We start from the raw sequence: 15,883 nt of genomic DNA, 5'->3' as shown, positions 1-15,883 counted from the left end.
TACATTATAGTGGTGAGTAATATAAACCTACAGTGAGTAATACAACAATGAATTATATATTACATAAATTGTGCATTGAAGTTTTCATGTTATGTAGGAAATGAATTTCGAAATTATATGTAAGTATGGAAAATTGCTGCATTCAGAATGTGAAATTTTCGTAATTAACGTAATGTTCGTACTGATACATTAATGTACATACGTAATGTACATACTGTTATGTAATTACATAATGTCATACTGTTAATTCGTTTGTCTTAATTCTCTATTGAACTATTTCAGTTTATCCCCTGGAGAAAAATTCACCATAGACTGAAACTGGCGCCATGGAGAGTACCATCCAGCATACCGCTCTTCCACACTAGCAGGAGTGACATGGTGCCAACCACTCACATCATGTCTACCCACTGTCAGCGCCACGGTTTTACTTCCGTGAGAGACTGTATCCCCAGTGTCATCAGGTAAGATAACACAACGATAGACTGTATCACCAGTATCATCAGGTAATATATCACCACGAGAGACTGAATCCCAAGTATCATCAGGTAGGATAACACCATGAGAGACTGTATTACCAGTGTCATAAGGTAAGATAACACCATGATAGACTGTATCACCAGTGTTATCAGTTAAAATAACACCATGAGAAACTGTATCCCCAGTGTCATCAGGTAAGATAACATCACAAGAAGTTGTATTCCCAATTTCATCAGGTAAAATAACAGCATGAGAGACTATATCACCTGTGTTATCAGTTTAGATAACACCATGATAGACTGAATCACCAGTGCCAGCAGGTGAGATAACACCATGAGAGACTATATCACCAGTGTCATCAAGTAGGATAATATCATGAAAGACTGTATAAGTAGTGTCAAGTAAGATAACAGTAGTGGATACCAAGACTATAACAGTTCATTTTAGCTTTCTCATGGCAGGATTGTAGTCTGGGTCGTTTTAAGTTACGTGGTGACACACGGTCATATTCCGGGCCCTTTTTAGTTACCCCTACAATGCACAGTTGTAACACAGGGCATTTTTAGTTACCTCGGTGATGCGCGGTTCCAGTCATCCCTAATTTTAGATGAGTGACATAATCAGCCAGTTTTAATCATCTTTCAAATAGTCCAGTTTTTGAAAATGTAATGAAAATCAATGAAAATGGGATTTATAATAAATATTTATTTATTTATATTTATAATAAATATTTATAATAATAATTTATAATTTATAATTATAATGATTTATAATAAATATTTATTATAAATCCCATTTCCATTGATTATTTATTTATACCCATTTTCAATTATTTATAATTAAATCATATTTTCAGTGATCGCATGTGTATTACCATTTTCAAAGATTGCTTGTTTATACCAAATAGCTACTTATAGATTAGTTAAACCTGAAACACATTTATTCCCCCCCCCCCCATGTCAAGTCAGTCATTAACTGACACTAAAAATTTAAATAAACTGCAGAAGGCCTCTCCACAAGAAGCAAGAAAAAAGCACAATGCTCTTTCACCCTATGGCCCTGTTACCTAGCAGTAAATAGGTACCTGGGAGTTAGTCAGCTGTCACGGGCTGCTTCCTGGGCTGCGTGTGTGTGGTGTGGAAAAAAGAAAGAAAAAGAAATTAGTGGAAACAGTTTATTGACAGTTGAGAGGCGGGCCGAAAGAGCAGAGCTCAATCCCCGCAAGCAAAACTAGGTGAAACTAGTTGAATACACACGCACACACACCAACGTCTCTCCGATTATTGAATAAATACCTAATTGATATCCCTTAGAATCATCCACTTTAATCATGCTACCTATATAAAATTCCAGACTGGCAGCAGGATGCGGCTTCTTAAAACTATCCTTATAAGAATTCCATAAAGCTTACTTAAATGGCCTTAGGAATTTTTTGGATGAAATAGATTGGAAAATCTATTGGGCTGGTCCTGGAGCGAGAGGTGAACATTGCAATGGGTGATGTTAAAAGGGAATTTCGATGTGGAATCAAATTATAACTTACATACAAATATTATAAGAAAGCACAGGAACGTAGTACACAATACAAATTCAATAGATCGAATAATAATGACCCGAAATGGATAGTAAATGACCTGAAGAACCTTACAGGAAGAAAGAGAGCTTGTTACAAAAGGACTTAAAATAGAGAAGGCAGTTTAGAACAAGAATTCATTCCATTGGTTAGAAAAGTTTAAATAGAGATAAGGATGGCAAAAAGAGACCATGAAGTTCGTATTGCAGGGCACGCAAAAACAAATCCTACAGGGTTTTATCAGTTATATCAAATAAAGATTAGGGAAAGGATAGATCCTTTGGTGAGGTTCTTCAGTTATATCTTGCTCTGGTTAGGCCCCATTTAGATTATGGAACTCAGTTTTGGTCGCCGTACTATAGAATGGATATAAATTCACTTGAACGTGTCCAGCGTAGGATGACTAAGTTAATTCCCCAAATTAGAAATCTTTCATATGAAGAAACATTAACAAAGCTTAAGTTGCAATTACTGGAAAGGCGAAGAGTTAGGGGTAACATAATAGAGGTTTACAAGTGGATGAATGGACACAACAAAGGGGATATTAATGGGCTATTAAAAGTATCAACACAAGACAGAACACGAAACAATGGGTATTAATTGGATAAATTTAGATTTAGGAAAGACTTGGGTAAATACTGGTTCGGTAACAGGGTTGTTGATTTGTGGAACCAATTACCGTGTAACGTGGTGGAGGTGGGGTCCCTCGAATGTTTCAAGCGCGGGTTGGACATGTATATGAGTGGGATTGGGTGTTTTTTTGGTTTTATAGTAAATTATCAATTGTATTTTCTTATTTTTGTTTGTTGGGCTAACGTTCCTATCAACAATAACTCTCAGGACTCTTTCCTCTGTTTTATGAGCCTTCGAAAAGAAGTTCCTGTAAAATAGTCTAATAGGTGGTACAAGTGTTGTGTTGTGTTTGACTCTTCAGAGGTTGCATGGTGTTTCACTTTTCTTTTTATGACGTCTTCAGCAAAACCGTTAGAGTAGCCATTGTTGACTAGGACCTGCCTTACCCTACAGAGTTCTTCATCGACTTCACCTTCCATCCTGAGCTGTGGCTGAGAGCACAGTCGAAGTAATCATTGACAACACTTCTCTTGTACCTGTCTGGGCAGTCACTATTGGCACCGAGGAACATTTCTATGTTAGTTTCCTTAGTGTAGACTGCAGTGTGGAAGCCTGTTCTCATTTCCATGGCTGTTACATCTAGGAAGGGTAGCGTCCCATGATACTCCATCTCGTACGTGAAACTCAATACAGAATTCTTCTCGAATGCCTCCTTCATTCAATGCAGGAACCTGATGTCAGAGGTCTGCAGCAGCTGAAGGAGGCTTTCGAGCAGAATTCTGTGTTTAGTTTCATGTAGGAGAGGGAGAATGCTGGGAAGCTGCCCTTTCTAGATGTAACAGATGTAGATGTAAGAGACAACATTAGCAGCATGATAGAGCATCACTAACGGTGTTGTGGATATTGGAGGATGACGGGCAGCAGGCAGGTGCCAGAAGAAAGGGTAAAGGATAACTAACAGTATTGTGAATATTGCAGGATGATGGGAAGCAGGCAGGGGCCAGGAGCTGGAGCAGCCACCAAGTTGGTCCTTGAGAGACACAGACTGTACACCTTGGCAAGTGATACTCTGGAGAACATGGAGGAGGCGCTCATGCCCAGACCCTTCAACCTCTGGCACGTCGCTACCCTCATTGTGTTCCGTAGGTGTTCCATGCTCATGTTCTCCTCTCATTGTATTTATTTTCCTGCCTTGCTCCTGTTCTCCTCCACTTGGTCCTGTTCTCTTTCCTCCTCCTTCCCCAGTCTGCAGTTCTCCTCTAGTTGTTCGTGTTCTCCTCACTTTTATCCTGTTCTTCCATAGCTCGTGTTCACCTTCAATTGCTCATGTTTTCCTCCCCTTTCTCCTGTTCTCCTTCCCTTCCTTCTGTTCTCCCTCCCACTATGTCCTGCTCTCCTTCCCTTTCTTCTGTTCTCCTCCAACTGTTATTCTTCTCCTCCTATGCTATTGCTATACTCCACCTGTTCCTGTTCTACTCCCATTTTTTCTGTTTTAGCTGTTCTGTTCACTATCCATTGCTTCCGTTCTCCTTCCCTTGCTTCTGATTTCCTCCCTTAGCTTCTGTTCTCCTCTCCTTTCTTCTGTTGTCCTTTTCTTTCTCCCGTTCTCGTACTAATACTCTTCTCCTCCTTTGCTCTTGTTCATCTCTTATTGCCCTCCTCTCAGCTCACCTTCTCGTTGTCCTGATCCTGTTCTCCTTCCCTGGCTCCGGATTTCCTACATTTCCTCTTGTTCTCCTCCCGTTGCCCCAGTTCTAGTTGTTCCGTTTCTGTTCTATTTCCCTTGCATCTGTTTTCCTCCCCTTGCTTCTGTTCTCCTCCCCATTCTCCAGTTCGCCTTTCCTTTCTGCAGTTCTCCTCCTCTTCTTCCGGTTCTCGTCCCACTGATACTGTACTCTTCCTCTTGCTCTTGTTCACCTCTCATTGCCAAAGTTCCCTTTGATCCGATCCTGTTCTCCTTCTCTTGATCCGGCTTTCCTCCATTTCCTCTTGGTCTTCACCCCCTAGCTCGTGTTTTAATCCCATAGATCGTGTTCCCCTCCACTTGATCGTGTTCTCCTCCCCCTATTTCACGTTCTCATTCCATTGATCGTGTTATCCTCCCCATGATTGTGTTCTAAACCCCTAAGCACGTGTTACCCTCCCCTTGATCGTGTTCTCCTTCCCTTAGCACGTGTTCTCATCCCATTGATCATGATATCCTAATCTTGATCATGTTTTCCTGCCCTTAGCTCGCGTTCTCATCCCATTGATCGTGTTATCCTTACCTTGATTGTGGATTGTGGTACCCATTATAATTATGATCAAATTTATTCATTTGATATATCACGGAATAGTGATTTCTGTATGTATCGAACTGAGTTAGGTTGAGTATAAATAGGAGGTGTCACGTATGGGCCAAGTAGGAAGATGCCTTTTTTTATTGTTTTTAGATAGCCAATACTTTCCACAGCCAGGCTGTTTACTCATCCTTGCTGATAAGCAACAATAAATGTTATACAGGTGGAAATGTTAATTGAATATGGACAAGGAAATATACTCCATAATTCACCTATTCCGTATAATGTGAGGGAAGTGTATTAGCAATGATTTGATGTTGGCAGTGTCGGAGGACGTGTGGGACGTGGAGGGGGCGGTCCACCTGCTGCTTCACCCTCACTCTCCCCTCACTTATGTTGATGTCACAGAGGCCTTCTACTGCTTAGCTTCCCTTCTGATTTACTGCACAGATCACTTCTGTTTTCCAACAAGGTGAGTTAACTATTATTATTATGTTCGGGTTATTCTTGTGGTGAGAAGTTTCACGATAAAAAGTATAAATGATCACAATAGTAGCAACAATAGTAATCTCATCTGGATAATATATAAGAAACGTTATATAGATGCAATGAGGTTTGTCGAATTGCCCCTTTAAAAGAATGTCGGATAGCAAGGTGACCCTCACGAACTTGGTGGTATGGGACCAGAAGAGTCTCTGGAATTCCACTATTATGTGACCTTTGTAATCAAAATACAAAAAAAGAGAGAGATGTCTGTCCAATGTCAAAGGCAATACGCTTGCATAGCCTCACCCAGTTTTGTAAAGTGATTACCGAGGTGTATTTGTCCAACACAGTCGGATTGGGTCTGCTTTATTATCTAACTATAAAGTGGTCGGCTCCCATTGTCACCACCATCAAGTTGGTGGAAACTCTGGCACTATATTAATGACGTAAAATATTCAATTCCCAGGCATGTTTCCAGGTTGTGTTGACATAGGGTGGGATCCAGCACGGATGTATCGACATTAGATTAATGATGCCCGTCTTACCAAGCACTTGGTTGATCCGGGTACCAGGTTGATCTGGGCACTTGATCGATCCGGGCACCAGGTTGATCTAGGTGCTGGTTTGATTAGGGAACTGGGCTAATTTGGGTACTAGGTTGATATCGGAATTGGGTTGATATGAGCAATGGGTTGATATGGGCATTGAGTTACTCTGAGCACTGGGTTGATCTGGGCACTGGGCTGATCTGGGGTCTTGGGTTGATCTTGGCACTGGATTGTCTTGGCACTGGGTTGTCTTAGCATTGGGTTAGTCTGGAAACCAGGATGATCTGAGCACTGTGTTGATCTGGGTACTGAGTTAGACTGGGAACCGGGATGATCTGAGCACTGTGTTGATCTGGTCACTGGGTTAGTCTGGGAACCGGGATGATCTGGGCACTGGGTAGATCTGCGTACTTGGTTAGTGTCAAAGAAACCTGAAGTACAATGTGTAGTGTCACAGTAATCTGACGTACGAAGAGTAGCGTCACAGTGACCTGACGAACCAATGACCTATCACACAACGTCAGGTGTCAGAGTGACCTGATGCACCCAGTGTAGCGTCACAGTTACCTGACAAATTGTCGTTTCACAATGACCTGACGTTCCAGGTGTTCCGTCACATTGACCTGACGTACCAAGTGTAGCGTCACAGTTACCTGACGTTCGAAGTGTAGCGTCACAGTGACCTGACGTACCAATGTAATGTCACAATGACCTGACGTACCAAGTGTATCGTCACAATGTCCTGACGTACTAAGTGTAACGTCACAGTGACCTGACGTACCAAGCGTAGTGTCACAATGACCTGACGTACCAAGCGTAGTGTCACAATGACCTGACGTACCAAGTGTAGTGTCACAATGACCTGACGTACCAAGTGTAGTGTCACAATGACCTGACGTACCAAGTGTAGTGTCACTATGACATGACGTACCAAGTGTAGCGTCACAGTGACCTGACGTTCCAAGTGTAGTGTCACAATGACCTGACGTACCAAGTGTAGTGTCACAATGACATGACGTACCAAGTGTAGTGTCACAATGACATGACGTACCAAGTGTAGCGTCACAGTGACCTGACGTACCATGTGTAGCGTCACAATGGCCTTATGTACCAATGTAGTGTCACAATGACCTGACGTACCAAGTGTTGCGTCACAATGACCTAACGTACTAATTGTTGCGTCACAATGACCTGACGTACCAATTGTTGCGTCAAAATGACCTGACGTACCAAGTGTAGCGTCAAAGTGACCTCAAGTTCGAAGTGTAGCGTCACATATACCTGATGTACCAAGTGTTGCGTCAAAATAACCAGACGTACGAAGTGTAGCGTCACAGTTACCTGACGTACAGAGTGTAACATCAGAACGACCTGACGTGTCAAGTTGAGCGTCACAGAAATCTGACGTAACAGATGGAATAAGTTGTAACAGGTCCGGACTTGGGACAGTTCTAACAGGTTGAGTGTCTGACAAAGTAGAGTCTAGGGACTTTTGTAACAAGTAGCGTCATAGCAGTGAGTCTTCCACATTGGTGTGAACATCAGATGGTGTTTTATCAAGAAGTAGAAAGAGGGTTAATAATTAATCAATTTTAGTAATTATAGTTAATTTAAGTTCGTTCAAGGGAAATATTTTTATGATGTTTACAGTCCAGAGACTGATGTTTTAAGAAGAATTCACGATATTATTAGCTGGTGAGGTTAATGGTGACATATTGCAATGATTTCCTCGTGTTCTTCTGAGGGAAAAATCCATGGCAATCTCGTTTTCTTTGAGTTATCTTGTTAGTAGTAAATAAACAGGAAGAATATTTGTCAAATGTATTGAAAGTTAATAAATGGGGTTGTTTTTCCGATAAGTACCACCACCTGGAGTATTAAACTCTACCTCTATGATAACTTACAGGTACTACAACCTAGTGTATTATACGCTACCGCTATGATAGCCTTACAGGTACTAACTTCTGTATGGTGTATTATACACTACCTCTTTGATAACATTACAAGTACTACCACCTAGTGCATTATGCACTACCACTATGAAAAGCCATACAGGTTCCACCACCAGGTGTATTATTCTCTTTCACTATGATAACCTTAGAGCTACTTCAACCTGTTGTATTATACAATTTCTCTATGATAATCTTAGAGGAACTACCACATGGTGTATTATATACTACTTCTATGATTTACTTACAGGTACTACTACATGGTGAATTATACACTACACCTGTATGAGAACAGATGGAGAACTGCAGGAATAAATTATCACGAAGACCTACAGCAGGTGATTGGGGGTCAACAGCTGCAGCAGGTGTCTGTGGGTCAAGAGTGGCAGCAGGTGTCTGAGGGTCACCTGCTCCAGCAGGTGCCTGTTAGTCAACAGCTGCAGCAGGTGTCTGTGGGTCAACAGCTGCAGCAGGTGTCTGAGGGTCACCAGCTCCAGCAGGTGTCTGTGGGCCAACAGTTCCAGCAGGTGCCTGTGGGTCAACAGAGGCAGCAGGTGTCTGAGGGTCAACAGCAGCAGCAGGTGTCTGAGGATCAACAGCGGCAGCAGGTGTCTGCGGGTCAACAGCTCCAGCAGGTGTCTGTGGGTCAACAGCAGCAGCAGGTGCCTGTGGGTCAAAAGCGGCAGCGGGTGTCTGAGGGTCAACAGCGGCAGGAGGTGTCTGTGGGTCAACAGCGGCAGCGGGTGTCTGAGGGTCAACAGCGGCAGCAGGTGTCTGTGGGTCAACAGTGGCAGCAGGTGTCTGTGGGTCAACAGCGGCAGCAGGTGTCTGTGGGTCAACAGCGGCAGGTGTCTGAGGGTCAACAGCGGCAGCAGGTGTCTGTGGGTCAACAGCGGCAGCAGGTGTCTGAGGGTCAACAGGGGCAGCAGGTGTCTGAGGGTCAACAGCGGCAGCAGGTGTCTGAGGGTCAACAGTGGCAGTAGGTGTCTGAGGGTCAACAGGGGCAGCAGGTGTATGTGGGTCAACAGTAGCAGCAGGTGTCTGTGGGTCAACAGGGGCAGCGGGTGTCTGTGGGTCAACAGCGGCAGCAGGTGGCGTTGGGTCAACAGCTGCAGCAGGTGTCTGTGGGTCAACAGCGGCAGCAGGTGGCGTCAGGTCAACATAGAACACAGAAGGTCATCTTCTTACATAGTCATGTAAGTAACTTCGCAATGTGTGTTTTTACTGTCGGTCATATAAGTAACGTTACTACTTGTGAACTTACAGAAGACAGTCATATAAGTAACGTCACTACGTGTGTACTTACAGTAAACACCGGGTTGTACAGTTACAGTACCGGGTTGAGAAGAATGTTATAATTGTTGTCCAGATTGTGAAGAATGATATAATTCAAGCAGGTAATGTTGACCAGACCACACACTAGAAGTTGAAGGGACGACGACGTTTCGGTCCGTCCTGGACCATTCTCAAGTCGATTGAGAATGGTCCAGGACGGACCGAAACGTCGTCGTCCCTTCAACTTCTAGTGTGTGGTCTGGTCAACATACTTCAGCCACGTTATTGTGACTCATCGCCTGCAAGCAGGCAATATTATAATCAAGCAGATAATTGTTGTCAGGTTGTGAATGATGCTAAAATAATTGTCATGTTGTGAATGATGTCATAATTGTTGTCCAGGTTTCAATGGATGTTATATTTCCCGTCCATGTTGTGAATGATTGTATTATTGTTGTCAAGGTTGTGAATGATGATATAATAATTGCCTGAACTTTGAGGATGTTATAATTGTTGTAAGGCTGTGAATTATGTTATAACTGGTGGTTCAGGTTATGAATTATATTTTTAATTTGTTGTCTAGGGTCTGACACCTAGAATAATAGATATGCTAATTGTCAATGACATTAAAGATGGTTGTCCAGTTTGTGAATAATGTTATAATTATTGTCCAGGTTGTGAAGATCGACGCCTTTGCAGGAGCAGGCAAGACTACAACCCTGCGGAGGTTGTGCCAAGAGCGACCACACACAAGGTTTCTCCTGCTTGTCCCCACTAAGTCACTCGAAGAACAATGTTCACAAACATTCCCCATCAATGTTACGGTGAACACTGCTCAGTCTATGGCTTTAGCACAAATTGGAACAAAGTAAGTTGAGCATGCTGGTTACAATCATACTATTTGGCTATCCGGTGGCTACATTCACACTACAGGGTGCATGGTGGCTACAATCACACTACAGGGCTGCCTGGTTGCTACATTCACACTACAGGGCTGCCTGGTGGCTACAATCACACTACAGGGCTGTGTGGTGGCTACATTCACACTACAGGGTGCCTGGTGGCTACTCACATTACAAGGCAGCCTGGTGGCTACACTCACACTACAGGGCTGCCTGGTGGCTATGCGCACATTATAGGGCTGCCTGGTGGTTACACTCACACTATAGGGCTGCCTGGTGGCTACACTCACACTATAGGGGCTGCCCGATGGCTACACTCACACTATAGGGCTGCCTGGTGACTATACTCACACTATAGGGCTCCCTGGTGGCTACACTCACACTATAGGGCTGCCTGGTGGCTACACTCTCACTACAGGGCTGCCTGGTGGCTACACTCACATTACAGGGCTGCCTGGTGGCTACACTCACACTACAGGGCTGCCTGGTGGTTACACTCACACTATTGGGCTGCCTGGTGGCTACACTCACACTACAGGGCTGCCTGGTGGTTACACTCACACTACAGGGCTGCCTGGTGGTTACACTCACACTACAGGGCTGCCGGGTGGTTACACTCACATTACAGGGCTGCTTGGTGGTTACACTCACACTATTGGGCTGCCTGGTGGCTACACTCACATTACAGGGCTGCCTGGTGGCTACACTCATACTATAGGGCTGCCTGGTGGCTACACTCACATTACAGGGCTGCCTGGCGGCTACACGCAGACTATAGGGCTGCCTGGTGGCTACACGCACAGTATTGGGCTGCCTGGTGGCTACACTCACACTATAGTGCTGCCTGGTGGCTACACTCACACTATAGTGCTGCCTGGTAGCTACACTCACACTATAGGGGCTGCCTGGTAGCTACACTCACATTATAGGGCTGCCTGGTGGCTACACTCACACTATAGGGCTACCTGGTGGCTAAACTCACACTACAGTGCTGCCTGTTGGCTACACTCTCACTGCAGGGCTGCCTGGTGGCCACACTCACACTACAGGGCTGCCTGGTGGCCACACTCACACTACAGGGCTGCCGGGTGGCTACACTCACATTACAGGACTGCCTGGTGGTTACACTCACACTATTGGGCTGCCTGGTGGCTACACTCACATTACAGGGCTGCCTGGTTGCTGCACTCGTACTATAGGGCTGCCTGGTGGCTACACCCACACTATAGGGCTGCCTGGCGGCTACACTCACATTACAGGGCTGCCTGGTGGTTACACTCACACTATAGGGCTGCCTGGTGGTTACGCTCACACTATAGGGCTGCCTGGCAGCTTCACTCACACTATAGGGCTGCCTGGTGGCTACACGCACACTAGAGCCTCAAACTAAAGCTCTGGTGCTGGTGTAAGATTATCTGAACCTCACACTTGGCAGTGTTGTTGTCGCGTGCTTGATCTTAACTCCGTCTCTCTTCTTGGCCTTGGAAATGTAATAGTCATATACGAACCTGACTGATCTACAGTTGATGGCAGTTGTACTAAAGCAACTTCCTGCTGTTCTCCAGGTTCATGAGGAAACTATTCGCCCGCACCAGTCTTCATCAATGTGATGGACAAAACAAATATATCTTAATATTTCAAGAAATCTGACATTTCAGTGTTTGGATTAGGGATTTCAAAAGAGCAACAAATCTTTATGGTTGGTTTGGAAGAAATTATTATTCAATAATGTTTTGTTCTTTTGTTTTTCAGGTTTTCGTCAATTAATAAATTGGAGGACACATTTGGTCTGATTGATATATCTAAGTTCATCGACTTATGTAACCAGTCAAAAACCAGGTAAGACCAGCAAAGGCAATGAACAGTAGGATGTGTTGAAATATGGTCACTAAATTACTACATTATTTTCTCAATGTCTAATTTAAATATGTCATCACAAACATTAGAGAATTGATGTGTGAAAGTCTGGTATAATATTATGTTTCATGTTGATCATTTAAGTCATTGGACACTTAACTCCCTTGGAATTAATTATCTGTATGTATGACAGCTATCTGTATAGCTTATGAGTGAAACACTGCCTCTCCTGTATGTATAGTAGCTGATTGTACAGCTTAATAGGGACACACGTACTGTTTGTCCTACATGAATGACAGCTGCTATTACAGCTTAATAGTGGCACACTGTATATCTTGCATATACAGCTTAACGATATACTGCATGTATGACAGCTTCACAGTGACACACTGCATGTACGGCATGTATGATAGCTGCTTGTACGGCTTAACAGTGACACACTGTATGTCCTGCTTGTATGACACCTGCTTGTACGGCTTAACAGTGACACACTGTATGTCCTGCACTTATGACACCTGCTTGTACGGCTTAGCAGTGATACACTGCATGTCGAGCATGTATGGCAGCTGCATGTACAGCTTAACAGTTATACACTGCATTTCCTGCATTTATGACATCTACTGTCATACATGCAGGGAATCACTGCATGTCCAGCATGTATGATACCTGCTTTTACGGCTTAACAGTGACACTGTATGTTCTGCATGAATAACAGCTGCTTGTACGGCTTAACTGTGATACACTGCATGTCCAGCATGTATGACAGCTGCTTGTACAGCATAATAGTGACACACAACATGTATAGCTGGAAAAACCCTTTCCAGCTATACAACCGGTATAGCTGGAAAAACCAGCTATACAACCGGTATAGCTGGAAAAACCCTTTAGGATTTGTCTTCGCTTGCTCTGCTATGCGAACTTGAAAGTTTCTTTTTGCTTTCTTTATCTCTTTTTTAGTATTTCTAACCAGTTGTACGAATTCCTGTTCTAAACTGACTTCCCAATTCTTAATCCTTTTTGTACCACGCTCTCTTTTTACCTATAAGGTTCCTCAGATCCTTTGTTATCCACTTTGGATTATTAGTATTCGATCTATTCAATTTATATGGTATACTACATTCCTGGGCTTTGCTTAGAATATTTTTAAATAGGTTATATATTTTGAATCCACATCGAAAACCCATTTTACGTCACCTATCGCTGGGTTCACGTCTTGCTCCAAGACAGGCCCACACCCTATTCCCAAGACTTTCCAATCTATTTGACCCAAAAAATTTCTTAGGCTATTGAAATCAGCTTTTCGAAAGTCAGGCACTAACAGAATTTTCTCCTACAGACATATTCCATTCAATGCTAAACCTGATTTCTTCATGATCACTGTTCCCTAGCTCACTCCCTATTTCGATGTCCTTAATTTGTGTTTCCCTGTTAGTTTACACTAAATCTAAAATATTATTTCCCCGCGTTGGTTCCTTAATGTGTTGCGCAAGAAAGCAATCGTCAATTAATTCTAGAAAATCTTCTGCTTCATTATTCCCTGTTTTGTTTAACCAGTTTATTCCACTAAAATTAGAGTCACCCATGACATAAGTACTGTTAGATATAGATGCTCTAGATATTTCATCCCATAGATGCTTTGCTTCCATTCTGTCTAAATTTGGTGGCCTATATATAACTCCTATTATAATATTATTTGCTTTTTCGTTTAATTCCATCCAAATAGTTTCTGTATGTGGCTCAGTTTTGAAAACTTTCTTTGAGACTACATTTCAAATTGTCCCTAACATATATGGCTACTCCCCTCCTCGTCTAATATATCTATCTTTGTGAAATAGTGTTAATACATTTATTTGATATTCACAATCTTTAGCACAAAACGTTCTATCCAAATATCATATCTGGGAATCTCCCACAACTAAAGTTCGCTTAGGTACTTCCTTTACTCTCTGAGGGGCCTGCGCTTCATTGCTTTCCCTTTCGCGTGATCTGCAGTCTCACCACAGCACTCGTCCTCCAATATGACAAATGAATTAGAAGTTCTTAGGGTGTCTGTAGGCGGCTTTATCAAAGTCTTCTTCTTCCCCTGAACTTTTCAACTTTCCAAGACGAGATCTTTTTACTACTGGTCTCCTTCGTTTCTTCTTGTTGTCGTTTCAGCTGTAGTACCTCCTCCCGTAAAGAGTCCAACTCTGTCTTCAGGGCTCCAACTAGAGTCATCAGGTCCCTCACTACAACTTCCATATTGCTATGATAATATAACTACACTCAGGAGCTCCGGCTAACACACCCTCTCACCCTTACACAACTAGTGTATTATACCACTAGGGTATAATACTATATATACCACTATACCACAAAACCAAGATAATACTAAACTCGTTTTTTAGACCACTAGCGTATTTCACCACTGGTTTATTACAAAAGTAGGTTTTAAACCACTAGGTTATTAAGCAAATAGATTATTACACCACTAGGGTATTACACCACAAGGTTACTACACCAGCAGGATTTTACACCAATAGATTATTACACCACTAGGTTGAACAAATCCATTCTGCTCGGGTGCAGGGGGGGGGGGGGATTGTGTAAAAGCCTGGTTTGTACCTCGGAGATGCTACGGGATCCTATAAGTTCAGTACAACTTCGGTTTCAACCCATTTTACTCTGTCGTAGCTCAGTCGATTAAGGCAGTGTCTGGGATGCTCCCAGACGCAGGTTCGAATCCTCGTCACTGCCCTTGTGGATTTGTTCATTTGATGCATCACGTTAGTGTGATCTCTGTGTGTGACCACTAGGTTATTACTCTACATGATTCTTACACCACTAGGTTATTACTCTACATGGTTCTTACTCCACTAGGCTATTTCTCTACATGGTTCTTACACCACTAGGCTATTACTCTACATGGTTCTTACACCACTAGGCTATTACTCTACATGGTTCTTACACCACTAGGCTATTACTCTACATGGTTCTTACACCACTAGGCTATTACTCTACATGGTTCTTACACCACTAGGTTATTTCATCACTATGCTATTACACAACTAGCTTATTACGCCAATTGGTTATTATGCCACTAGGTTATTACACTTCCAGCTTACTACACCTCTTGGCTATTACACCACTAGGTTATTTCATCACTATGCTATTACACAACTAGCTTATTACGCCAATTATTATGCCACTAGGTTATTACACTTCCAGCTTACTACACCTCTTGGCTATTACACCACTAAGTTACTACTCAATTAGGTTATTGCACTTCGAGGTTAGTACATTAATAGGTTATTAATCCAATAGGTTATTACTAATCTAGGTTATTATACCACCAGCTTATTTCACCACTACTCCATTTGGTTATTACACCTCAAGGTTATTACTCCACTAAATTATTACAATACTAGATTATTTCACCACTAGGTTATTACACCATTATGTTATTTCTCCACAAGGTTATTACACCAAAAGATTATTACACTACTAGCTTATTACACCTCTTGGGTATTTCTCCGCAAGGTTCTTACACCACTAGGATTATTACCCAACTAGTGCATTATACCACTAGGAAATTACAAAACCAAGTTAATACTAAACTCGGTTTTTAGACCACTAGGGTATTTCACCACTAGGTTATTACACCATTATGGTATTACTCCACAAGGTTATTACACTACTAGCTTATTACACCACTTGGTATTTCTCCGCAAGGTTCTTACACCACTAGGGTTATTACCCAACTAGTGCATTATACCACTAGGGAATTACAAAACCAAGTTAATACTAAACTCGGTTTTTAGACCACTAGGGTATTTCACCACTAGGTTATTACACCACAAGGTTGTCTCACTACTAGTATATTTCATTACTTGTTTATTACACAGCTAGGTTTTTAAAGCACTAGGATTTTATTTAAAATATTATAAATTATATATAACTATTAAGCCACTATATTATTACACCA

General features: G+C 42.5%; 1 protein-coding gene across 1 annotated transcript in view; it reads left to right on the top strand.

Moving 5' to 3' along the window:
* Window positions 1–3,344: 3,344 nt before the first annotated feature.
* LOC138361466 (F-box DNA helicase 1-like) overlaps window positions 3,345–15,883 on the top strand; it is a 54,443-nt gene continuing 41,904 nt past the window's right edge. Inside the window, exons 1-7 of the mRNA XM_069320797.1 lie at window positions 3,345–3,418; window positions 3,602–3,765; window positions 5,227–5,374; window positions 8,136–8,256; window positions 8,941–9,081; window positions 9,835–10,028; window positions 11,815–11,901. Of these exons, the coding sequence (XP_069176898.1) occupies window positions 3,345–3,418; window positions 3,602–3,765; window positions 5,227–5,374; window positions 8,136–8,256; window positions 8,941–9,081; window positions 9,835–10,028; window positions 11,815–11,901 (929 nt within the window). The remainder of the gene's footprint in view (window positions 3,419–3,601; window positions 3,766–5,226; window positions 5,375–8,135; window positions 8,257–8,940; window positions 9,082–9,834; window positions 10,029–11,814; window positions 11,902–15,883) is intronic.

The sequence above is a fragment of the Procambarus clarkii genome, chromosome 8 (assembly GCF_040958095.1).
Source record: "Procambarus clarkii isolate CNS0578487 chromosome 8, FALCON_Pclarkii_2.0, whole genome shotgun sequence".
Lineage (NCBI taxonomy): Eukaryota > Metazoa > Arthropoda > Malacostraca > Decapoda > Cambaridae > Procambarus > Procambarus clarkii.
The sequence above is the reverse complement of the archived record's forward strand: the minus strand, read 5'-3'. Positions and strand labels throughout refer to the sequence as shown.